Below are 27,521 nucleotides of genomic sequence, written 5' to 3'. Positions count from 1 at the left end.
AAAATACCTAATTACAAATTATTTTCAAAGCTTTAGACACAACCCAAAGTGTACAAATTATTTGAAATGTGATTTTTTTTTCCTTGACTTCTGTCCATTAATGAAGCAGCTATTGTGCATTGCACCAAGTAGCACACAGGCACCCTCAGCACTGAATTCAAGGTAAATCTACACAGAGAAAATATCAGAATAAAACCTTTTAGAGCTGTATCCAGCACCTCTTGTATCCTGGTCACTTCTCACACTTAAAAGAATTTGGTCAGTAACTGGCATGCAGTTCAGCAGTTTTGTTTGCTCTTGAAGCTCTTGTCCTTAAGGCACAGTAAGGTATTGCTGTAGTCTAAGGGAGAAACTACGATATACATAATATTGCACCTGACTTGGTAACATTCAGCTAAGAATGTAATTAGAGAGCACTAAGCTTAGGCAGCAAGCTGTCATAAGACCAAGAACCTCAGCTTCTTGGCCATCATCCTAATTAATGTGAGGTTATTTGCCAGATTTCCATCTCTGTGCAGGACAAAATCATCTGGACACATCTCCAGGGCATGCCTTGTTTACAGCACAAGTGCAGGTATTGGCCACAACACACATTTATTGCTTGGGTCCCCCTTTATGGAGTCTTCGTGCCAAAATGGAACTTGACAATGCAGCACTCATACTCAAAAGAATTCTTTCCTGAAAGCCATTATGGGCAGTTGCTGCAATGTGTGTGCTTACTGTGCCTAGGCAACAGAGATGACTTCCACAGTCTCTATTCACAGGATGCACCTTGTCCTGCAAGAAACTGAGAGATTGGATGCAGTATCTGCGTTTCTACCTCTTGTAGCAGAGGGAGGCACACAGAGATATCAAAGCTGAGTGTCCATTAAAACACACCAATGCTGTCATTGTCAGGTCACCAACCAAATTAGAAGTGCCTCAGAGTACATGGCAATGCATGCTGACTGACATTAGACTGGTATTAACACCATTAGTACAATTTCTCAAGTTTGCTTCTAGCTGAATGGGAGTTTCCTGCCCTGTAAAAATTGTGGATGTGTGATCTCTCTTCCCCCAACACACATTTTTTGGGACTCTGCTCAAAGCACTGCTTCATTAATTTGTTGGCTTTGTACACTGCTTTTTGGCAGATCTGGTCCACAGCTGTACTCACTACTGACCCAAGACAGGAAGAATACAAAAAACTATCCTAATTATCCTAATTTCTTGAGCCCTTCCCCCATCCTGCCCTTGCAGCAAAACATTCTGGGAAGAAATGTGATTGATGAGGAGTCATTGCATAGCACAAGTTGCCCAAGGTGGTGCCCTGTAACCACAGGCAACACTAACACCCTGCCTTAGGCACATGTACAAAGGTTAAACGTACTCCTCAGAAGTGAAAGAAATTAAAGGTGCAGTCATTTTGTCTATCTGCAAATTTGAGAAGACCGAATTGCTTTAAGTCTGCTACACTTCCACAGCTAGTCATAAATAATCACTTCCTGTGATTTCCCAGATGTCTGAAAATTTGTCAAATCCTGTGGTCAGTTTTCACGTGCCATTCAGAAATCCACTCAGCAGTGACACTGCTGAAATGCAAGGATCCTTACTTTGATAGCAGTGGTACCAGCTGTTACAGCATCAATCCCAAGGGGAATGGTTACCTTAGGTCTTGTCTATCCTCCCCCAAACAAAACAAGAAGTGAAGTGGAAGTGAAGTTTTGGAAGCTCCAAGTAAACAAAACAAAAAATCTAAAGCAAAATTGATCCCTATACTTGAGTTTTAACACATGAAAGAAATGTGTCCCTTCCACATTTGTGTTTGTGACTCCATGCAATTTCTCCTTAATATCAATCACCCTAAGAGACATCTGCAATTTCATGTTGGACTGCAGTGTAAACATTTTGGTGTTTCTGCTCTCTAGAAAACTGCCACCCTTACCAAGGCGATGTGGCTGTTGTTCCAAGTGTTGTTATCAACCAGGGTTGTCCTGTTGGCCATTCCTGCTATCTGGTAGCCATAGTCCCACCACGACATCACTCTGGCGTGCTCGTCCGTGTTCTGCCTGAGCCAGTAATAGGCTTCTCTGAAGTCATCCAGGATGTTCCGAGTGCTGCAAAACAGTTCCTTTCATTTGCATCTGTACAGATACTACCAACAAATTAACTGCCCCATGGTAAGTCTGGGCTCACAAATAAGGGTTTTCTTAGGAGCTCAGCTCCCTTTGAGGGATTTTGTCACCAGCAGTCATAAGTTTGAACTCTCTGACAGCTGAATGTCCAGAAGCTGAACTGCTCTGAAAACATGACTGCTTTTGAAGACATGACTAAATGCAGTCAAATATATACTCTTAAACAAGTTTTCCCAGTTCACTCCAAGGCTTTTTTAACCATCATTTTTATTGGCTTTGGGTAGGATTATTTTCATATATTTAATTAAATATTTCAAAAAAGCTGTATCTTTTTGAAAACTAGAGTATGAATAATTTATTGTTCTGGTCACAATTCCTTTCTATAATAAGGAGTGATTTTAAAAAGGCAAAGCAAATTGGTAATGCCATGGCAGTAAAAAAGGCTTTAATCACTTCAGACTGTAGACCTTACTTACCCATCATGGTTATAGGAGGCGAGAACCACGCTGGGGCTGGAGTATGCATTGCTGGTTACCCAGGTACAGTGAACAGCAAACATCATCAACAACATCAGCATCAGCATTGTCACAATGTTCTTGATATTGGGGCCCAGCCCTTCTTCTGTTTTTTCCTGCTCAGATACATGTTTCCTCACTTTGCCTGCCTAAACAAACACAAATGTACCTGTTATGGCAACTTCTATCATCCTTGACATTGGAAAACAAATTTTCTAACTCTTGCTTCCTCCCCTCACCTTATCATACAGGTTGCCAGGGTTCCTTTTGTCATCCTCATCACTGCTGTCTTCTATTGGTGGATTTTCCCTCTTCATATCATCACCCAAATAACGCTCAAAGACATTGGAGAAGGCAATTGCTGACAGCATACAGACCACTGGAGTCAGAGTGAGCATCAGGCGGACCATCACTCCAGCAAAGTAAACAGCGCTGATTGCATACAGAGCAACTGCAGGGAAACACAGCTAATGGTGACACTTGGAAAATAACACTCACTCTGACTGCACACGTACAAGCTCTCCATAAAACTGCTTCTGGAAGTGGGTTGAGCATCTGTGTGTATAAAGGCTTGAGTGTGCATCTTGCATTTCATTGCTTTTTAATGTACAGTCATACGGCTGAATTAACGTTTATCCCTCTGAAGCCTCAAACCCTTCCTGAGATTCATCTCCACAACTGTTAACAATAACACAACCCCATTTTCAATATTCATTAGTAATGTGTCAGAAGATACATTATTAGTGAAATTTAATATTTACACCAACAATGCTACTGGAATAATAGGTAATTTCATTTGATTAAAAAAATCAAACAGCTCTAGACCAAACAAGCTATTAGAACTGAAAAAGCAAAAGGAAGTGTTACAATTTCATGTAAATATTAAATTTTGATTTAAGTTAGAGGTATCTCTGGACGAATTGGGGGCTTGTCTACATTATAATTCTATACAGATGAATAACATGATATTGAGAGCCCTATTCTGAAGTAAGTATTCCTGAGCAGTATTACCTCCACTTTGTCTTCCACAAAATATAAACCAAGATTTTCAGAATACTACAAAACATTAAGAACACATTTATTAGAAACAAAAAAACCCCAAACAATCCTGTATACACTCATAGGGAATATCCAATAATGAATTCCTTGCGGTAGACTCATCTGCTACAGTTTAACAATATCCTCTTGTGAAAGATTTGCCACAGAGATCAAGGGACACTGATTTATAAGATTACATCACGTAAATATTTTCTACATTGTGATGAGGCAGTATGGCTCTCCAACCTCACTCATAGGTCTCTTTAAGCTGTGTTAAATGGAAGGTGCAGCCTCCAGTAGAAGGCTGAAAGCAAGCTGATAAACATTCATTGTAAACATTCATACTGCCCACAAGTTTTAAGTTACCTAAGAGGCAGTTATATTAGCCTGGAGCCTCCTGTCCCTGTCAAAGTCCAAGACCTGACTGATCTTCACTCCTCCATATGGGTTACAAGCCTCACTCAAAATCAGAAGCTGGCTTTCACAATACAGTTTTGCATTAAAAAAAAAGAAAAAAAAAAAGTTGTCACTGACATAGGGAGACCCCACACTTCCATTTTGGCTTGTGCCTTATCTAGCACTTCTTCCAAAGCAAGAGATTCTGTTCCTCAAAAGAACAAAAAACCTGGAAGGCAAGGGCATTTTGAATGATTTGTGATGGGATGAGTGCCAGATGTCCAAAGTAGGGACCCTGCCTTTGCACACTGTTCTCCTGGCTAACCTGTACTGTGGAACTGCATCCCACCAGAATGTGCAACTCCAGCTGCAGAACTGAACACATCAAATGACTGCATCCCACCTCCTGGAACTACACTCCATCACCATTTCAGCAACCTCTGCACTTTTATAAACTGCTTTAAAAACTGCTGGGTGCAGACAACTCTTAATAATCACCTCTAAACACATCACTTTTAAACCATATTTTAGAACAAGCCACATATCACCTTTGAGCAAACAAAACCAAAGTAAAATGAAGGCAAACTTTTTCAAAATAATTTAAAAGTATTTTCTCTTACCAAAGACTCTTTCATCATTGATGTTTTTGATACAGAACCACAGCCCTGCTGGGAAAGTACACACGAGAATATGCAGATCAAAAAAGAAGGAAACCCATGTTGTAGGCTGATGCTCAGACACAGAGGCAATGATCGGGATGTGAATTTTCGCATACCTTTTTTAAAAAAAATTCAGTTCAAATTATTTTGAAAAGATAAAATTATTAAAACCTGTAAACATTAGGAATTCTGAAATTCATCTCAAAGGAAGCATTTCAATTTTAAATGGCAAGTGCCCTGATCAGCAGAAATCTGATGAAACTCTTATACCAAAGAAATCCCCAGGCCTTACTGGATCTAGGAAGCATTTGGTGTATAGTTATTTAAAACAACAATTATTTCCATACTAATTAAGACAATTAAAATTATAGATGTTTCATTTGTTCATGGCTAAATATGAGGCCAAATTCACCAAAATGGAAACACACAGCAATGGAAGCACCTTTACTACATTTTTGAATCATCAATCCTAGTAAATCTCCTAAATTTTCAACATTGTATTTCAAAACCTCTACACAGAATATCTTCATTTTCTTAGTAAAGAGAGAGTATTAAATACCAGATCAGTTACTGATGCACCCATATTCTTTCAGATACTGAAGAAAACAGGCCTTGTCTACACTTGGAAACACATGTCATCTAAACAACATGTCAAACACTCAGTGCAGACAAGGACAAAACTGTGCTCTATATTACAGACAACTATACATATGGACCTAATCTAGGGTGCTACCATGATTGAATGGTGAGGGATCAAACATATGTCCTTTTCTTCACTGAGATCTAGTTCTCATTCAAAACTGTATTGTGTGTTTTAACACAATATGTTTTTCTAATGTAGACAAGCCCTCAAAAGTTTAATGCTCTGAATATACATATATTTTTATATATGTGTATACATATATATAGACAGGCAAAGAACAAAATCTATATATTGCTCAAGTAAATCTGAGGCTTCTTTACTAACATTTGCTCTACCACATTTATTATAGAGCTGGGACAGAGTCCTGTATGACGTGGATTTTGGAGCCTGAAAAAAAGTCTGAACTGCACAAAGTTTGCTCTATCCTTGCTTTAAATCTTAACAAAAATCTAGCAACTGAATTTCACTTTAAAATATTTATCTGAGAAAAATACTCTCCATTTTATTCCTTTTCTCTGGGCTGACCAAAGAATCCAACATAGTATTTTCAAAGGTTAACTAAAACAAAAGATTAACAAGATTTTTACCTGTGAAAACACACATTAATAAAACAATTGTTCAAAGTGGACATCTGTATATAAAAAACAGATGCATGAATGTAATATAGAGGCAACATGCAAGATCATATGTGCAACATTTTGGTGATTTTGTGCAATATTGCACAATGAAAATAGCCTAAGGCTCTTAGTAATTTTCAAATGTGTACTCAAGTGTTGGCACAGCTTGCAGTTATTTCATGCTGACATACATACTACAGCTTCATATAGAAAAAACATATATTACATATTCATAGATTTGCAAAGAAGCAACAATTTTCAGAGGCCAATCAGTGAAGTGGTTGTAAAGACCATGAAATAGCTGCTATAAATACTTTCTTTAGATAACTTGTTGCAGTGTGATGTCATAGCCTGTCTCAGTTATCCCGGTTCCTGCCCCAGGTGTGCCAATCACCACTCCTTTCCCCCTCCCTTGCCCCTGCTGAGTGCTCTTGATTCTCCTTGACTGAAATACTAAATGGATTTGGGAATGAGGAGAGGAAATGATTATTAGTTTTCAGTAAAATGCTGCCGATATCCAAATCTTATATGCTTACTTACCCAGTGTCCCACAATGAATAAAATCTGCCACTCCAAGGAGCAATATAACCTGAAAAAGGAGGAAGAAAAACCTTTTTGCTGCCTAGGTTTTAAAATGAAATAATTTTCCTACTCCCTCAAGTTATAACACAAACCCAAAGAAATTTTCACTGAACTTGTAATATATGTGAACCATACCTACTGCATTAGGCAGGCTATAAAATCCACCAACCATGAAGCAAACTGGTTTTAGAACACACTTACAGGATCACATTGTACTTGTTAAGGACAATCTGAGTATCAAGACACGCACACTTCCAAAAGTCAAAGCAATGCAATACTAAATATATCTCAAATAATATGACAGATAGCAAACTATACTCTATGAAGGAGTATGAGAAAAAGAAAACATAATTGATAAGAAAGTATTTCCTTTTTCTGAAATGTCAGAGCAGGAAACTGGGAGCACTCTATAGCCAAAAAACAAACACTAAATGAAATGCTGGTTTCCTTTTATTTCTCTCCTGGTGAATCTACTTGTAGCATGGAATATAAAAGCTGCTATTAGACATGCTGATAAGCTTTACATATTATTTGATAAAACAGGGCTTTTAGGTAAGTTGAATATGATAAGATGAAAAGAAACAGTATAATTATTAGATGAAAGATAAAAATTATTATTAAAAGTTTTAAGATGATTCTTAAATTTTTATTTCTGCTTTCTTTGCAATTGTTTCAGCTCCTTCTGAAGACAGACACAGACAAGGAGAAATAAGAGAAGGTTAAATCCTTTAATTATTACCCAAGTTTTTGTGTGTGACTCAGTAAGTCTTTCCTCTATCTTATATTCAAAATGAGTATAATCTGACTGAAAGGTTACTTCAGTATCTAATTTAGACATTTAAATATTGTGGTTAACTTTCTAATACAAGACATATTTTTCCCTTCAGTCTCCAGATGAAAAGATTGCTGCCAATCCACTATGTGCACATGAAGGAGCTATCAGCACACAGAACACTACTGGTTATGATCTTCTCTGGATGCAGACAGCCTTCACCTGAGGGTGCTGGAAGAGTTGGCCAACATGAGAGCTACCCAGCATCTTCACCTGGGTGCCTGGGAACTGGCTACTGCTGCACCTCTAGGCAGGGCAGGAAGCTGCGTGTGGGAACCTAAGGGCAGGAAGCTGAGCTGCTGAAAAGCCATGGAACAGCTTCCTGAAATACACTGATAAATGTTTTCTTCATTGCTCATTAATAGCTGAAGAAGAATTGATAGGACAAACAGACCATTTGACTGGTTGAAAACTGGCTGTCCTGACAAGCTCAAGGTAGTACACAGTGGATTGGGGTCCAACCACTGGCTGACAGAAAGTAAAAATATCCCAGAGGCCAAAAGGAACTGTGCTAAATTGAAAAGAGTGGCTGATATGCCTTGTGGCAGCCAGGATTTCAGTGCAAAACCTGAAGCTCTTTCTTCCCCATGCTGGGCTAAAGGGTCCAGATGTGGGCACTCTCTTGTGCAAGAGGAGAATTAAGATAATCTAGAGAGGTCAGAGCGCTGTGAGGTGTCAGGAGCCCAGATCACACAGCCTGTCAGAACAAGGGGGAACAAGGCCTGCTCCAGCTGATGAAGCAGGGATACTGATCAGTGAATTTCAGAAGATGAAATCAACATTCCCAAGCACAGCAACTGAATACATATTTGGCTGCATGCTGAGATTAGAAGCCAATTTTTGTTTTGATATGCCAGTCTGAAAACTTATGCATGGAAAAGCAAATCAAACCACCATGTTTTAGAAGACTTTGAAACAAACAGAGATGCTAAAAATTCTTTTGGAACTGTGATATCATAAGTAACAAAAATAAAACTGCTACTAAATAGTCCAAAATGTTGAAACAACTACTTTAGGCTAAACCAAATGTTGATCATCTGGCTTACAAGCTGTGAAGGTAAATGAGTTTCAGATTTATTTACCTGTGTATGTCAAATAGATGACACTCAGGAATACAGTACCAGCAGCTAGTGAGACACCCAAGAAGAACAATGTCTGAAATTCTTGCTTTGTTAATCTGTCTCTCAGATACTGCAAAAATGCATAAGCCTGCAGCAGTGCAAAAACACCTATGGAAAGAGGAAAGTTCTTGTTTAAATGCTCAAAAGCAGTACACCTGTTAAAGCAACCAGCATATTTGCCAATATTTGAATTGGAAAAATAAACATAGGGTACACCCAACATCTAGAAACTAGTATAACATCACTTTCTGACAAATAACGTTTAATACTTAACAGGCATGACACTTGCAAAACCAGAAGCTTCCAATGAGATAAAATATTCTAAAGGAGAGAATCTCCTGAAAAGCAGATTGCATTGATTGACAGGAATACAGGTTAACATACCTAGCTAGATGTGGTGAAAAATTAAGAGACAGACTTCAGGCAACACACAATGCTAATACAGAAATGTATGCAAACTAAGTTACTGAATAAAACAGGAGGAATTAATGAAAGAAAAAACCAAACCAAGTAAGTATTAAGTCAACTGAATTATATAAAGTTAGTGTTGAAACACCAGAATTCAATGGTGAAGCACCCAACATACTCAAAAAGGCTGTTCAGAGTTTAACATTAAACCCAGAACTTAGACATGGTATTTCAGTTATTATTCATTTCACGGTATATAGTCAGATCAATCCACTGATGAATCCTTTCAAAAGTGAAAATTCAATGCTGGCTGGCAGAGGAATAAAATAAAACAGAAGTGTATCATCTTTCTTCAAATTAACAAAGAATTCAAGGTACACAATGAAATTCACTAGGTCTGAGCTCATAGAGAAAGACAAAAATTCTATTCACTAAATAAATGTAAAAAATCTTCAGAATCTGAATATGGCTAGGTAATTTATTCTTTTTCCATGATATTCAGATTGTTGCAAGTCTCCATTTTGAAAGTATTTTTGTGTTAAATTTTAATGATGGTCCCATTACTGTCCCAAATACATTCTGGTAAGTGACTAAATTTTAAAAAAACCATTGGGGAATCTAACTGGACTCTATCACACAAACAGTGCATGCAGTTAAACTCACTGTTAGCAGAGGTTATTGCTGTCAAGAAATCAAGATGTCTGAGTGCCAACAACTATGGAAAAATCAACTTAAAGAAATCAAAAAAACTCCAAACAAGATTGAAAATGGTTATTTTAAAAATCACCCTCCTGATTAGTAATGTAATTTGTATTTAGCCTGCATTGAAAAATTACAGAAGATTATCAACTCTAAAACCAAATGGCTCAGTAAAAACTGTGTTACCAATGTTTCTATTGTACATTGGAATATTTCAGTTGTACAACGTGTGAAGGCAACATTGTATTGCAAACCAGCAGAGATTATCAATGTGTAAAGTAAGCGCTTGTCAGAATGCTAACAGATCCAGTCTTATGGAAGCATTTTACCTCCATTAGCTCACACAAAAAGAGGATATTGTGTCAATTGGAAAGAAAACTTCTCAGAAGACACTAAATTGTACCTCTTTCGTTAACAATTTGCCTAGTTAGCTGATGTTTTTTTTAATACAAGGAAATAAAGCTGCAAGTGTTTTGAGGTTTTCCTGTGCTAAGGAGGCGGTTGGATGCAGAGGCTTCATTTTCTTACCTGCAGCTGCCATGTGTTCACTTGTTCTAATTGGCTGAAATCCCACAAAAGGTATCTGCATGGATAATATTAACCCCACAATGTAGAAAGTGCTATATGCTAGGAGAGAAAAATGTGAGGAGAGGGGAAGAGAAAGATGGGAACAGAATTAATACACGTTTGAAAAAGCATTGGCTCCATCGTCAGAGAGGAGTCCACCTTCTCTCCTAAATCCACTGACAGCAAAACAGAACTGTAGTATGCTAAATATTTCAGCCGTCTGAATTTCTTTTTTTCTTCACTGACTAGAATAAAGCTGTCCATTGCAACCCATTTTAGTGGATGTAGCAGCACACTGTTCTTTCAAATTGCACTGTTTTATCTCCTCCTAGGAAAATAAGCCATTTACCTAAGATTCTTCAGCTTGTAAAAAGTTTTCTCTTCCCATCTTGGTTTTGAGAGTCATGGATATAGAAAGAGCTCTCAAAAAACAAGTGACATAGGAAGCTTTCTATATGAGGAGAAATTGAAGGGATCAGACCTCAAAAAAGCAAAACCTTTAAGAGTCCACTACTTCTTTAGAAAATGCAAACAGGCACTATTGTTCTTTACTTAACACAACAGCAGAGGGAAGGCAAGAAATTGAACAACAATAGAATTAAAAATTAATATTAAGCATATGTATTGATAGATCTGTATCAACCCTGGGGATTTATAATCCCCCAGAAAACAGAGGCCAAGAACATCATTAATTACTATTATTAATATAAATTCTTATTGTACATGCATTAACATTTATATACTTTATTTTGAAAGGGGTTTGGTCCTCAATATTACAAGGTGAAGAAGAGATGGAAGGGGAAGGTAAGAATACCAAATCTGAAAAGCCATGAGGCTGATTACAGTTGATGTAACCAGCCAATTTGAAGTCCATTCCTTCAGTGGAAAACAGCAATAATCCACCTGTCATATTTTTAAACTCCTACAAATCCTAAACCACTATCTGGCAGTAGATAACCTGGATCTTACCAAGAGATCCCTGTTCTCATGGGCCCCTTCAGTAACTCCATGAGGTCAGTTGTGAGGAGTGCATCACTGAGCAGTGGTGTCATTGCCACAGCACCTATTTGGTCTCACTGAGGGATTATGCTCCCAGGGCACTGTCTGAGCTCCAAACCAGTCAGAAAGGATGGTTTATTCTTTCAAGCACCTGTATCACACAGCTTGGCCTAGCTACTCACCTATGCCCTCTTAAGTCACTGAAATGTGTTTTTCCTGCAGGAAGCCCAATTTTTGAAGAATTCACTACAACATAAATCATTTACTGTACCATGCAACTGTTACAACACTGCCATCCTGTGGAAGTTCAATGGTTGGCATAAATCACTACATTTCACATTTGTCAGACCACTGTAAATCACCATTTTTAAGGCCAGTCCTGCAACTGATATACTTGCTATGTGCACTGCCCACCCCCATCCCAGTCCCTTACTCCCACTTCTTTCAAAAAGGTACATAGTGCCTGGTACTGAAAAGATTTTCAAAAAAGATAATTTACACAACATGACAATTTTTCTAGGAAGTTAGAAACATCAGGGCAATATATCATCACTAACTTTTAATATTCTTTTATATTCTACAGTTTGCACAGTCTTTGCAAAAATAAGGAGTTAATTTTGATTCTTGCATGCTGTTCTTATGGCTATAACTTTGATCAACTCCAGAACAAAATCATTCTGACCTACTGTGGATAAAGTCATTTTACAAAGAATTTAATTTGCAGTACACCACACAAACACAGGAAAGACCTACTGAAAAGCTTCTCTGGAGAGTATAATCATATACTGGAGACATTCTTTCAATTAATGGATTACAATCACCAGAAAAAAACCACTCAATCTGAAATTTTAGAACACTGAAGTAGTTGATATAAATATATGCCTGTTTTAATGATATAATACAAGACATATAACAAGGGATTACTGAAATGAAGTTTAAATTCTGGAAGATTCTCACGTGTTTTATTAAATATTCTGATAATTACACAGAACCTAAAAAAATTGTATGAAAAATTATAAAATTGAAGTGTGCAAATATAAGATAAATCTATAGCCTTCCAAGTGTAAAACCATTTACTTTTTAAACATATGAGAACTAAAGAGAGACTACAGTGATAGAATATAGTATCAATGGTTGCTGTATCTGAATAAAGAAGTTACTCACCACTCTGTTAATACACTGGAATTGTAAGCACTTGTTCATAATGATTAAACTAGAGTTTCTGAATGAAAGGCACTGGCCCTTGTCAAGATGAAAAAATAATAAAAGCACAGCTTGAGCTTTCAGATAGAGGTAGCATCATCACTATTGATGCCAAATAGGTCAGAAGCTATCTGGCTAATAAAGTCATCTGCCTTCCAGCCCTAAAATATTTTAAAATTGGCAAACCCTTCACATTCTGGAAATTTTTACTCATTCCATGATTCTGAGTTACATTCCCAGATATATCAGTCATGTCCCACTAACCTTTTCCTTGGCGTATGAACACTCTTATGAGAAAGATATACCAGGAATCCACCACTATTTTAAAAAAATTTGGTTCTGACAAATACTATTCTCTACATTTATACTATGCTGGATTAAACTTAACACAAAGAACCTTTATAAAATGGCTCATGCTAGCTTGAAATAAATGTAAACAACTGATCTAGAGATTAAAACCCCCAAAATTCTCCATAACAGTAAAAAATATGTAGCTTTTATTATCTATTGTCAGCTGACAATATTTTCCAAAGGTTTTAGCTGCATGTGGTAAGTTTTTTAAGAATTTTAAGACTGTTGCAGGCGCAGTAGCAATTGCAACAGAAACTCCCCAAATATCTTTATTCTCCCTGCTTCAAGGAGCTTTTGTAAACTCTTCTCCCTATCTGAATAGTTTGGAGGTGAAGCACACTTGAATTTCCTCTCAGAAGTGCTTGAACATTCTTACCTGTTTTACAAAAACATCCTGTTAAACAAACCCAGAAATGACACAGTAATGTGAGCTGTACAGACTTCTCTAGGGCTTCCCATGAAAGCTTAAATTAAGACAGCAGTTGCAATGAAACACAGAGCACTGATCACATTTTCATTCTGACAGCTCCATGGAAGCACATATCCCTCACTGCTGAAGGGCAATAACATCTCAAAACACTGCAGCTATTTGCAAAACAAACATCTGCCAAACCCTTTAATTCCTATGAACTTGCAGTACTATTTTTCCCACATGAGTTCAAGACTAGTTAATTTAAAGCTGAAAAAGCAAGAGCATTTATTCCTTATTGTTTCTGGCTACCATATTGCTTCAGGATTTATAATTAGTTGATCTAATTTTCTCTAGCCTAATTCATAGAAATCAGAAAATGAAAATACTCAATAAAACATTTTTAAACAGAAAACAAGATAAATTACTTTCCCCTTAAGTTAGGAAGAAGTAGTTAATGAAGAAGTTAACTAATACTAATAAATCTAAGATGGGTTAGAGATTCTTCTTTCTCTTTTTTTAAAATTTTGATCCATTTCCAATTCTTACTTACATAGAATAGCGAAGTAGTATGGAAGTAATATTTATAGTTTTGATAACAAAAATTCAAAACTGAACTTGAGTAAATAAGGCAATTGTGATATATAGTGGTTCACATATATGTACTTGAAGTAATTTCTCTAGCAGGGACTAAAAAAAGCATTAAAATAATTGAAAATACAAAAATAAAACAGTACTAAAACGAGGAATAAAAATATATTTACAAATATGAAATGCTTTGTGATTACGCTTCAGCACACATTATGTTCTCCACCTACCTATGGTAAAGGCTTCACATTAAAAGTGTTCCAGCTAACTTCTAAATCTCTGAACACCTGAATTGCTTACTAAATATTCCATTCACACACCTACATCATGGCCAACTGATTTTATGGGTAAAGTGTCAGTAAAAACAGTTTACACAGTATTTAAATGTCAGGCAAATCAATAGAAAAGTTAGGCTCCCAGGATCCCTATTCACACACTCCTGAAACTGGAAGGAAGGCTGACCAATTAATCCAATACAATTTTAAGGATTCCCATGGAGTGGGCAGACTCTTACTGTGCAAGCCTTTTCTCAGTGATCTAAAACTTACATGGCTGCTCAAAATTTCTTATGTCTTTATCTAGATGTTTGCATAATTTCTGCTGTATAACTTTTAAGAATACCAATTGTTTTATATACTTGGAAAAAAAAAAACATTATTAAAAGCACACATGTAATGCATGTTTACAAGATATTAATAGGGCTCTTTTACATCAAACCACCCATTTTTTTCCCATTCACTAGAAAGGAAAAAATTAATTAGTAGCAATATATATGAAATTTTGGAAGTGTGAGTATGCTTCAACTCCTTATTTCCATGTTGTAGAAAATAACTGACTATAATCAGTAATCAAATTAAAACAACTCAATCTAATATGCAATTACTTAACACCCACTTGATACAAAACACATCAGTACAATAATTTTGTGTCTCATGTTTTAAGTATTTGAGAATGACTTTGCAGTGAACAGAACTTACCAATGTAGACTCTCCTGCTGTATCTCTGCATCAGCAACAGAACAAACACATGCAGTGGAATAAGGTTGATGATGAAAACATAACCACCCCATGCAGAGACCTAAGACAAATGGAACAGGAGATTAGACCTGAAAATATCTGCAAATTCTTAGGACAGCCCATGGTGGATTTATACATCTTGATGGTCTAACAAGAAAACACACAGCCCATCTACACAAGCAGTCAGAACTACTGCTAATACCACCAGAATCCTCCTCAATATACATTATAAAAGAAAAGCACAACAAAGCCCACATATCAGAGTTGTTTGAAATGGGCTGATGGATTTCCTAGGCTACCCTTCCTGGATGTCCTCCTCCCAAGCTAATCTGGCCATACTGGCAAACAAATGTTATGCTGGAGGCCCTTCCCCATGGTGAAGGCTGCAACTCAAGGCAGTGGAAGGATCTGCAGGGCCATGAGCTGGGCTTTGATGATCCTTGTGAGTCCCTTCCAACTCAGGATATTCTATGATCTCATGCAGGATGCAAAACTTTCTTTGACAAATTTAGCACCATGCACTTTCTGCCGAGGACAAGGAACATTATCTCCAGCTAGAGAGGGAAAAGGAGCAAGGTGCAGCTCCAGGAGCACAACTCTGGGACCAGAGCAGCCAGTGCAGGTTGCAGTGTAGGGAAATGAACAAAGGGAAGAGTATGGAAGCACATGAAATCAGGACTGAGCACTGTGGAATGATATACAACAATATTACAGACAGTGCAAACCTGTGGCAACAAGAGCTGTTGAGAAGGACTGGTGTACTTAGAACTGAAACACTCCAGTGTTATTAACAGATTGCTGGTTTCAGTGAGGATTTAATGAGCTATCATTACAATGTGCTATCTAAACTTCTAACATATTTAGAAAGGCTCATATTGACTAGACAATCTGTATTTTAACATGTCCTCTTGTCATATTACAGTCTAGACTTCTCCCATATGCACCATGCCTAACCTAGATCTTCATTTTTAGCATGCAGTAGCTAATGTGGTTTTCACTTTAATTGTACTTTAGGGTTTAGATTCATGTAGCTATTTTTAAAGCCCCAGAATCCAAAAAGAAACCCAAATGACTATGTTCTATAGAACAAATTCTAAAAAAAACATGAGGCCAAGATTACTGTCTTTTGACACTAATACTACAAACCCCAGCATTTCAAAATTTATGGTAAGCAATTCAGACAACATGAAACAAGTAGAATAAAATAATCAAAGTTCTCTGGTAACTCATTTCAGATTATCAAAATCCTAGTGCCTAATTACTTGGATGAAGTATCATGTTTTACACAGCTAAGTTTATTTAATGGGAGACAATATGTACCTGAGGACAGGTAAGACAGAATAGAGCTCACACATGCAAACACCACTGTCAAATTCAGGGAAAGGTTTCAATGAAGGAGTTCACAGCTTGCATGCACCAGAGACCTGCATCCCTAATTATCAAAATTTGAACCCAAATCTAGGCATAGAAAATTATACTGAAGATGCGCTTTGGAACTTTTCAAACAAAACTGAGGCATCCTCAGATTGGCAGATTGGCAAGGAGTGGAGACATGCTATTACTCCTACAGGATTGCTTCAATGTAAAGCTTTCTTTTATTTTACCTCCTTGCCATGAAAAGCCATATGAAGCAGAAGTTGATGAAGTAAAACAAAGGCTAAAAATATAAATCCAAGGAAAAAACACCCTACTCTATATTGAATCCAATGCAAGGCTATGAGTCAAATTACCACAGTGAGTTAGGTATATATTCTAAGGCAGATTTAGTTATCAGGAAAGATTTGTCAGTTCATGCAATATCCCTTTGCCTTTCAAGCTGTTGTTCAAACTTCCCATTCAAGGACTGAACTCTTACTATCTCAAAACTCTGATTTAACTTCCAACTTACACTGAAAATTACTAACTCCACCAGAGAAAGATAAATTATTACAATGTAACAAGTGGAAAATTATGTTTTGTCCTAAAAATATACTTAAGCAAAATATCTAGAAGGGCAACTCCACAAAATTCTTTCCAAAAGGTAGATACAATGTAGGGAAGGCTGTCATATGTGGGATGATGAAGATACAAGCAATAAAATTCTAACATCTATTCACTGAGATGTGAAGCAAAGCTACAGATGAATCTGAACCTTTCATGAGCTGATAGAACTTGAAAGGAAAATAACAGCACCCCCCACTTATATATAAGGATTGACTGTCATGATTACATTGATTCTTAAGTTCAGATATCATGCACACACATGATCACATACTCTCACATACAATCCCACACACCAAGATGCTAAGAACCTGTTATTGTGTGATTTTTAGCAGAAATTGTGAAAGTATTGTATTTTTTATTTGTATGTTTATGAAGGCACTTTTAGAGGATCTTACCAATAAATTGGCACAATATAAAAAATACTGTGCTATACAAATATTACAACTCAAAAATTTACTTGCAGCTTTTATACCGGACTTAAACATGTACCAAAGCTACAGGACCTTTTCACTATAAAGCTATATAAACAGCAATGCTGTGTATAAAGAAGTGGCTCTCTATTAAGCAATGTGGCAAAAAGGAGGAGAAATGGAATGAATAAATGTACTCTTAACAAGAAATAGCTATCTTAGTATCTTTGGTGACAAACACAAGGCTATTATCTCCTATATTAGCTGCAAAAGTCTCCCAGAAAACCAAATGGACATTAAAGTTAGAGGAAAACTAGACAGCATCCAGACAACCTTTGAATTAACCTTGACTTTAAGGTACATAAACCAATCCAGAAGCTCCTTGTTTTTGCAAACTCCGTTACCTGATGATAGGAAAGCAGTATTGGAGACCTCAATCTTAACTGTCACCAAGCAATTAGCCTGGCTGTCCTAGCACTGGCTATTTTGAGAGTAATTTATTTTTCATACAGCCACAAAAAGTTTATCAGTCAGGGGAAAAAAACACATGTTTGACTCAAACAAGAGAATTCTTAGTGTAATGTTTTAGAAGATGGAGGAGGAGGAAAACCAATTCCCTCCATTTTTCTATTAGTTTTATCTCCTCATGTTTACTAGTGTTTTTCCCCTCTGTTAGCCCCCAGGAAAATCTCTGCAATAGCCTTCATTTTCATAGATCAAGAATGAAAAGGGCATTTATGATCATTTATTATGACATTGAAGTCATTCATCAGTTCTAGTGGTAAGCTTTACTTTACGGCATAATTATACCCATAGAAATAGCTTTCAAAATTATAAAAATGCAACTTTGTCCTCACATTCTAAATATTCTGATTATTATTGCATTATGGTAATGACACACAGACACATAAACATTAAAATTATACCTCAATTTACTTGTACCCAAATAAAAATCCAACTGAATCAGAGCACCTATTCACAGCATGGAAAAAATTGTTAAGTGAAGTTATTATATTTTCATTTTTTCCCCAATCAATCATGTTTAATCATGTTGATTTAAATACTTTACCTTTACATACTATGTTGTTTAGTCATATATTTAAGGTTTTAATAACAATACAAAGCAAGAATTTTATATTCTGGCTCCAACAAAGATGAAAATAGCCTTATTCTCTTCTTTGTCAACATATAAATTATGTAAGTTACTCAAATAGTTTAGCTATTATATATACAAAAGCCTTACCATGTAAAAGTAAGATAGACAGCAGCAGATTGTCCAAAAGACTGACCCAGTTTTCACAGACTTCACCTGGAAAAATAACCAAGGATTTATGAATGACAAATCCTGAACAATACTCTAAAGTTTCAGCCCAAAACAAATGCTGAGAGAACTTTAGCCTGCATCAAGTTATATTTGATGCTTCTGAACTGATGTCCATTAAATTGTAACACAAATGCAATTCTTTCACACAGAAAAGGTTAGGTGTATTTCTCTAGCAAAAGCATTCAATCCAACTATCTGCCTTATGATCTGATGTAGAAATGTACTTGCAATGGCTCTGTGCTACTTTCTCTGAGATGTTAGAGCACTTTATAATTCTAAGTGAAGACCATCCATGCCTTAATTTGTCTGGCATCTGACCCAACTCTGCCATTACAGACAAAACAGCTATTCCAAAAAAATTCACTTAAGGTTAACAAGAGCATCCAGATACTACTAAAGGTTTAGCAGGGTCCAGAAACTGCCCCAGGAATATGAATTTGTCTGAAACTGATGGGGGTGACTGTGGTGAGGGAGAACAGGAATGAAGAACAGACATTAAAACATGCTAGAAAGTTGTCTATAAAACGTATTTGATTCTACAAAAGTTCATGCAAACATTATTGCACTCTGCAGTTTAGTTAAATACGAATTCCATGAGAACAGATAACTGCTATCATATCTCAGTTACTCTAAAGTAACAACACAGGTTGACTCTATTATTGTTATCAAACACAGCACACCTTTCCAGCTGCAGCTTATTCTAAAACCAGATTAAAAAATACTGCATTTAAGTAACACCAGTCACCCAGTCATGAAAAATTCAGTTCTCTTCCATTTTATTCCTACCAACTATATCCCAAAGTTTGAAATACTCTAAAGCTAAAACATTTGTGGATATGCATCTGCTTATGAAAATCAGAACTCTTGACAAAATTATGGAGAAAATTGTAGTGACCATGTACTTACATGGAGCCGTCTAAATGAAAAGTGCAGGCATTCCAGAATACACAAGAGACAGTACCCTACAGTGTCTGTGCTGTATTAACAATATAGTTATGCTATTTTTGTTATTCCCAAAGTAGGTTCAACAGCCCAGAAATACTCTAAATTCCTTCCTGCAAAACTACCTTATGGATGCAATTCTACACAGATTAAGGAAAGGCAGACATGTTGCTTTAGCAAACAGGCAAATGAAAAGACCTAAGACTGGTTTTCTAAGCACACAAGAAACACTAATATCTGACTCTAGACAGCTTTGACCATTTAATTTGGATACTGAACTCAAAGCCCAGACAGAGAAGACAATTTAAAGCACTTCATATTCACAGTCTTCTCTGAATATGCTATATTAGCTTATTATCTATATAGCTTTTCACAGCTATATAAGGAGGCTAACATTTGATGCACACAACACTAACACCTCCAAACCAAAAAACAAACAACCCCTCTGTTTGCTTTATATTTCTAGACTCATCATCATTTTTATTACTACTACAGGACACACATACTTCAGTGGAACTGTGCTTTTACACAGCAAACTGAAGAGCATGATTATGGAGTGGTTCAGATCATGTGACTTCTCAGTACTTGCCTAATCAAGAGCCAAGGGGAAGAGAGATGAGAGGGAGGAAAATCAGAATTCAATGGATTCTAAGAAAAATCATTCATTTGGTTGGAGGAGGAACCAAAAAACCTTTCCAAAGCAAAAGACTCAGCAATTACTTACCCATAAATAGTATGTGAACTGCAGTGCAAAAATAGCTATGCCTTCATTGTCAAAAGATCCTGCTACTGATCGGGATATGTAACCTGGAACTATGGCAATAAAACAGGCAGCTAAAAGCCCTGCTCCCTGGTTCCACAGTTCTCTGGTGAGCAGGAAAGTAGAAATAGCTGTAAGGCCGCTAAAAACTGGTGCTAGAAACACACAGACATCTCTTATATGGACTGTCACATTTAGCATATTTAAAATCCAATGTATAAGGCCTGCTGTCACCATCAGTCCTGGGTATACCTACATGGAGATAAAAACCAAAACAAAGCAGAACACTAGGTTATTACAGAAAACTGTCATGGTATGCATGTTTACACAGAACTTGCAATTAAACAGTAATTTTTAAGCTGATATAAGCAGTGAGTATTAGCATAAGCTAATAGAATTATTTTAGTACTACTTTAATCATGTTTTGACAACAACACTGAATACTCTAGGCTCTTTTAATTTTATCCAAATGCTAACAATAACATATAATCTACTTCATAAATGAATGAGCAGCATACAGATAATATCCGATCTCGCTTGACATTTATCATATAATGAAAACAACTTGTCATTAAGGTATGGAAGCAGAAACCAAAATCTGCAACAGAATTTCAAGCCAGCTACCAGTTTTAAGGAAATAAAAAAACAAGTCCCAAAAGTCTAAGACATCAAGAAGAAACCCAAAATTTCCCAGTCATATCCATTTTCCTTTAAAATGTACCATGCTATTCTTTCACTTCTTGGTGCCAACAGGGAGAGAAAATGTACTTCAATAAGAGTTAATTTTTTAAAGATGAAAAGTTTATGGTCAGTCAATTGAATACCCCATTATTACAAGGTATCTGTAGACATCTTTGGATATGACAGATTAAAACAAAGTCCTGTAAAAATTGAATTAATATGTGCATCAGGAAAGGTAGCATAGACTTACACAAATCTATTGAGTCCACCATAGAATATTGGAGAACTTTAGAAGATTCTTAATAGGAATTCTACCCTCCCACATTTATCAACATTAGAAAAATCAATACATCCTAGGCAAGTTAATATGTACTTCACATGCCTTACTTTCTTTCAAAAACTAAGAAGGACATTGTGCTAAATTAAATTAACAGATGACTGAACATTCCCCTGCATATATTTCAATTCTTTTTCTTAAGGGGTTTTATTTTGTATAAGACAGGTGTGAAAAACATGCACTTAAATGTTGCATTAAGAGTGTCCAGTATCTCTAAGATACTGAAATAATGGTGATCTACTGTGACAAGAGACTTATAAATGCCTTTAGGTGGTATATACTGGCATTAAAAAGCTTTAATGAACTTTCACACATTAAGAAACATATGGCTGCATTACTTAGTGTTACTAAAGCTATTCCAATGAGTGATATTTGCATTTTGACTCGGTAACATTGTTTTGTATACCTTTCCTGTCTTGTGACTTGCATTGATACCAATCTTAAGTAGTCCTGATGTTTTGTACAGGTGCCACACTGATCTAATTTCACATGGTCTTCTCCCAGTGAAATCCTAACTTTTTTCCATACACAAATGAAGTCTACTCAGCATATATAATTGGATTAAAACTTGTACCTTAAGAGATTTAGATAATGATTTTTAAATTTTTTTTCAAAGTTTTTCCTGTTTTGATTTCATATAGTGGAATTGTAGGAGCCATAATACCCTTATTTGTTACTTATTAGAATTTCATATGTAAGGAAGCTCTGTATTTCTTGGTCACAGTGTGCTATTGAATAAGACATGCTGACTTAGTTTCTGCAGCTAAAAATGAAAAACATCTCCATATTCCCTCTGCAGCAATTTGACAATTAAAAGCAAATTTTATTAAGATTCTCCTTTTATGAACATCATATTTGTATTGAAAGTTCAAAAAACTTTCTAAAAAGTCATCTTTCATTATTTTTTACTTATTAAATTGATTTTTTAAAAAAGAAATGTATTATTACAATACTTACAGTTCCACCTACTATTCTTCCTAGTGGATACCATGCTCTTTCATCAAACCAATTTAAAAATTCATAAAAGCCATGAGATGCAAGATGATGTGTTGATCTATAGTTAAACCTAGAAAGAAACAGAAGGATAAGATAAAATTAAGAGCTTTAGCATCTCATTTACTACGTAAGTACAATGGTTCTCTCTAAACCTGCAGAGTTTTGAAGTAAATTACTAAGTTCTCAGCTACTCACTACTATATTTTCTTCATTTCTACAGCCAGTGCATATACTACAGATGACAGTTTACAGTTTTTGGTGACTTCATTTTTGTGCATAAACTTTAAAATGTTTTCTTTCACTCTGATACAGTACTCTGGTTATTTTTGTTATTCCTTTCTAAAACTATCCATTTTCAACTACAGTCTATCACATGCAGTCAAGGCAAGACTCCCATTCTGAGACAGGATAGCTACACGTGCAGCTGCCCTGCTTCATGTAAAATCGACAGGTGACTCATTCAGTAACAAGCAACAGGAACCAGTCTGTTTGTTCACACTATCAAACCATTGGCCTTCTTTCAAGCAGTAAGAATTTACACAATGCAGAACCTCTGTAGATGAAGTTTCAAAGTCTGTACATATTCTGCTGCATAGAATTTCTTGTACAACAAAGGGTCTCTCATGCACACCTTCAGTTCAGCCTTCCACACTGTATAAAAACCATGAAAAGACACCAACAGACGGCTATTAAGGCATTCATCTTCCACCTTCCTGGCAAAAAATATCTCAAACATTTGATAACAAAACTTTTAAACTATTAACATGTCCATTAGTTTTTGAAATTAAGTATCAGGCTGCAAGAAGCACTACAGTGCATGTCACCCTAAAACAGCAACTCTTTCATGATCACTTATTCAAAGGCCAAACTAAAAAGGCTACAAATATTGAGAATGTGAAGCTTTGTAGAGAAAGTTTAGGTAGAGAAAAGCCTGGGTGAACACAGCTTCTAAAACAAGCAACATTCACCAAGCCAACTCTTCTAATAGATATTCTAATTGAATTTCAGTTAACCATGTGAAATTCATTGGTTAAAGAAGTGTTAAAGATTTTATTCATCAGTTAAGTAGAAGTTCAGATGACTAAAAGGAATACTACAACAGACAAAAGGTTAGATGGGCAAACCACCACAAAAGACTTCCAAAGACACTGCTAAATTCAAGCCTAGAAAAGACTGTGTGTGTTTTTCTTTTTATCTATTTTATGGAAGAATTCCCTTATATCAGAAATATGCATCCCTTCTGACAAAAAAATTAAAACTAATTCAAATTCTTTTGCATATCTAGGATTCCCAAAATATCACAAGTTTACTTTGAACCAATTCATTTCCACAGAATAAAGCTAAGGTTATTTAGGACTGCAAACCCCATCAAATTCCTAATTGTTTAATCAGTACAAGTAGTATCTGAAATAAAACCACATTGAGGTCATGAGCAGATTCTTCATCTACACAGTGGAAGAACAAAAAGAACTGAAATTCAGCTTCAGATGTCAGCAAATTTGCATGCTTCAAGTGTCTGAACTGTCACAGCATTAGTCAAATTATATTAAAAATAGGTAAATAACAGAGTGAAGTACTTTCAGGAACACTCTCATATCTTATATCTGTTAAATAAGCATTTATATAGGATATATTAACTGATAAAACTGTGGGCTTTCAGAAGTCATTAGTCATGTTTATATAAGAAAATTCACACGAACATCAGTCATTCTGACCTAGAAATCTTTGATTCAAACAGCAATGTGACATTGGTTTCTAATAAGCCTACAACTATTCCCGTTTGACTAGATTTCTAAATATTAATTAATTCTCCAGTTCTGAACTGTCAACTCTAATGTGATTTCTGAAATGCTGTACCTGTAAAATTAGCCTCTTATCTTAGGACAGCAAGGTCTATTGTTAATTTGTTTAGTGCCAAGTGCCTGCAGTATGGTATGTAACAAATCAGAAGTTTCATACTGCACAGGACACACGGAATCCATCCAGCTACAGACAGGACTGAAAACACTGAATACCCACCGAATATTGTTATCCTAGAACTTCAAAAAGGGAACAAGTAAGATATTTACTAACACGAATTACTTTCGAATTTTTAAATCATGATTCAAACTCACAGAGGCTACAAAAGTACGACTAATGTTTACTTTCACAGCATCAAAAGATTAGTTAAACAAATGAAATAGGCAAGAAGAATACATATTGACATTCTCCTCATGTTTCCAATTAGCAAAGCTTTGCAACTGACTTCAGAAGGATGCGAACAACTGTCTTGAGCTTTGGCAGCATCCCATTAAGTCTTTAATAAGAATGAATTACCACTCAAAATTGAAATGCAACGTAACAGCATTTTACTTCTACCACTTCAGAGGTAAGAATTTAATCTTCCCTCCTAATATACTCTTAGACAGACACAAATCTATTAGCCCTTCTTTCAAAAAAGTGATTCTTTTGCCACAAATGAAAGCATGCAGTGACAGCTCCACATGTCTTTGCAGCAGAAATTACTGGCAATACTACAGTGTATTGTGAGACCTGAAAGAACAAGAAACAACCTTTTAGACAAATAAATAAAACTAAAAATATTTAGCAGCTTTATTCAATACCTCATTTTGACTTTAAAAAACAAGTGCCCACTTCACCTCCATAAGTTAAAATGTCAACATAAACCTAAGCACACATCAGGAAAAGGTTGCTGTGATGCTGCATATCAAAGCCAGCTTCAGGCATGGACAAACTGGCAGTGATGGACAGTGCACCAGACAAAAGTCTAGTTTGACACTCATATGATGATGCCAGTATTAGGCTCTGGTATCACTCAGCACTTCAGAGCACTTTTTTAGGGACAAGCCTGAACCTTGTGAAATTGTTTCCCTTTAAGCTAGGACAGAGAGTGCTGCTAACAAACAGCGAGCATCGCAACCAGTCACACCTCCTTACTATCTTGGTACTTTTCAAACTGTGCTTCAAATGCAGCACAGTGGTATTGTATTTCTACTGCAATGCTATCACAGTACCTGCAACTATCTATAGATTCCACAGAGGTGTAAATATCACAAAAAAATGCCATCTTTGCCTACTGCTGCATCTGGGAGATTCAGGGGCTGCAGCTCAGGAAGGAATCAGAACAGAGGCAAGAACAGCCACTGCTGGGTAGGGGCTGCACGTCAGGTTTGGGGGTCACTGCCTGCCCCAGTTATTCAACTTGCAGCAGCAGCAGCAAGAAGAGGTGATATTTAGGGTTTTTATCCAGCCCTCCTTCTGACCTACTCTATCTAATCCAAGGAGACACGGGAACTGAAGTACACTGCTGGTTGCACTGACTAAACAGTATGCAGCATGATGTGACAGAATCAGAGCAAAAGACAGGATCCCTTTTCTGCCACCCTCAACCCTCACATCCACCTGATCTTGAGGTATGGAAACAGATTACCCATTTCCCAAGATTCCCTCTCATCCTCCCTCATCCCCTTGAGGAAAGTCGATTTGAAACAGACCTGAGAAGAATAAAGAACAAAATTATGTGAAGCACATTTTAATTAAATACTTAGCTAGAAAACCTGAGTGAAATATTCAAGTTCTCAGTCCGTGCTGTAAAGAATATTCACACTTGCTAAGATTCAGCTAAGGGCCTGACACCAGGAAGCACTGACTTATTTCAGTCGATGTTCTAGGGGAAAAAGTGATGTTCTGCTGTTCTCCTTGCCTCTTTCTGTCATGTCTGTTGTTTGAATGATTTCCTCCTCCAAGCTAAGCTTTAAAGGAATAAACAATCCTAAGTCTTTGTACATTTCAGAATTTAAAGTCCCAACCACAAACCAGGCTGGTATTGTAGCTTGAACCTTGAGGGGGATGCTCTAATGATCACCTAAGTGCTCTGTGTATGGTACCATTAATTTTGTGGCACTGTTGAGATACCTACATTACAGCTGGTTCAGTAGACAACTGGAGGTAAGTTAATAAAAATACAGTTCTCATTTCATATAATTTAACATAGAACAGAGTATAAGCAGCAACTGCAAAATAACTGAAACAGAGGCATAATCTTTTTTTTAGTAGCAACATTAATTTAGAAAGCTTAACTAGGCAGCTTGCAAAGCAAAGCCTGTGAAGTTTTCACTTATATTTTATGCACTGTTAATACATAATCTTAACTATCTGTTCATGCTTAGGTTTGATTTTTATTCCTTGCTATGAACTGCCTTTTTGATGACACGAGGCAATACTGTAGGATAATTACTTAATGCTAGTCACAGCAATCACTCTCTATCCAGGAGCTACAGAATTCTCCAGCACCTCACAGCAACAATTACTGCTATATTTATAAAGAGACGTCTTTGACGTTCCTAGGTTTAGTATTTCCTTCACAAGTACTATTTAAGGTGAGTATTAAAATAAAATTCAGCCTACTGAGAAAAAAGAACATATAGAAAAGAATAGCACATGTATGACAGTGAAGTTACTTCATCCACATCTTAACAACACTTAAGGCAAATTACACTGACAGCAATGGAATTCATTTGACCCCTCGATTCCAAGAGAGTGCAAGATCAGTGTGTTGCCTCTTGTGGGAATGGTGACTGTCTAAACCCCAATCAATTTCATGCTATTATTGCCCCATCATCTAGACTTTTTATCCAGCATTTTACAGCCATCTGAGAATATGTAATCTCCTTACAAGCAGAATCTGTTGAAAATTTTCTAAGCCTTCAATTATAAAGGCTTCTGTGCTTTAAAAGTCTTCAGCTGCAGATGCACAAAATTTTCACATCTGCAAACTCAGAAAAATGACAAGATACAAACTGTGAACATTACAAGCTATAGGAGTAATTCTAGGAGTCAGTTTTTAATGCAAATGTAGATTACAGAATCAATTTGGCCATACAGAATCTAATTAGAGATGGCAAGTGTAGATTCTTGAAAAAGATAGTTGCAGATTGACTCCATATCCGACATATTCTTTGCATCCAAAGGAAGAATACATTCAGCAGCACTTTATGGAAAATCTAATGAGAAACTTCAGTAATTTCCATTGAAACAAAGAAACATATATATACAGTATTCCAAATTAAATTTTAAAACACCTGCTTGCCCACAGACTATACTACAAGCACAAGATCCTGTAAGTCTCATTCTGAGCTCTGTATCTGCAAATGAGCAATTAACACATTGAGTTCTGCATAAGGTTTTTAAAATGGAAGTGTAGAACCAATCAATCACATAATGAATTCAAGGCACTAAGGAAGTGTTTCTCATCAGGAAAATTCTTATTTGTGTTGTGTTTATAACCTTGGTAAGTATGAGTGGACATTTAAGCCATTTTCAAATAATCAA

At 36.3% G+C, this 27,521-nt stretch overlaps 1 protein-coding gene across 1 annotated transcript in view; it reads right to left on the bottom strand.

Moving 5' to 3' along the window:
• The window catches only part of STT3B (STT3 oligosaccharyltransferase complex catalytic subunit B), a 51,135-nt gene that overhangs the window by 6,501 nt on the left and 17,113 nt on the right, over positions 1–27,521 (bottom strand). Inside the window, exons 2-12 of the mRNA XM_074539079.1 lie at positions 22,152–22,260; positions 20,141–20,428; positions 18,394–18,459; positions 14,719–14,818; positions 10,153–10,251; positions 8,479–8,625; positions 6,523–6,571; positions 4,684–4,838; positions 2,869–3,080; positions 2,591–2,778; positions 1,925–2,096 (exon numbers count right to left, since the gene is read on the bottom strand). Coding sequence (XP_074395180.1) covers positions 1,925–2,096; positions 2,591–2,778; positions 2,869–3,080; positions 4,684–4,838; positions 6,523–6,571; positions 8,479–8,625; positions 10,153–10,251; positions 14,719–14,818; positions 18,394–18,459; positions 20,141–20,428; positions 22,152–22,260 — 1,585 coding nt within the window. The remainder of the gene's footprint in view (positions 1–1,924; positions 2,097–2,590; positions 2,779–2,868; positions 3,081–4,683; positions 4,839–6,522; positions 6,572–8,478; positions 8,626–10,152; positions 10,252–14,718; positions 14,819–18,393; positions 18,460–20,140; positions 20,429–22,151; positions 22,261–27,521) is intronic.

This window comes from Zonotrichia albicollis, chromosome 1 (assembly GCF_047830755.1).
Source record: "Zonotrichia albicollis isolate bZonAlb1 chromosome 1, bZonAlb1.hap1, whole genome shotgun sequence".
Lineage (NCBI taxonomy): Eukaryota > Metazoa > Chordata > Aves > Passeriformes > Passerellidae > Zonotrichia > Zonotrichia albicollis.
Note: the sequence above shows the minus strand (reverse complement) of the source record. Positions and strands in the feature narration are given on the sequence as shown.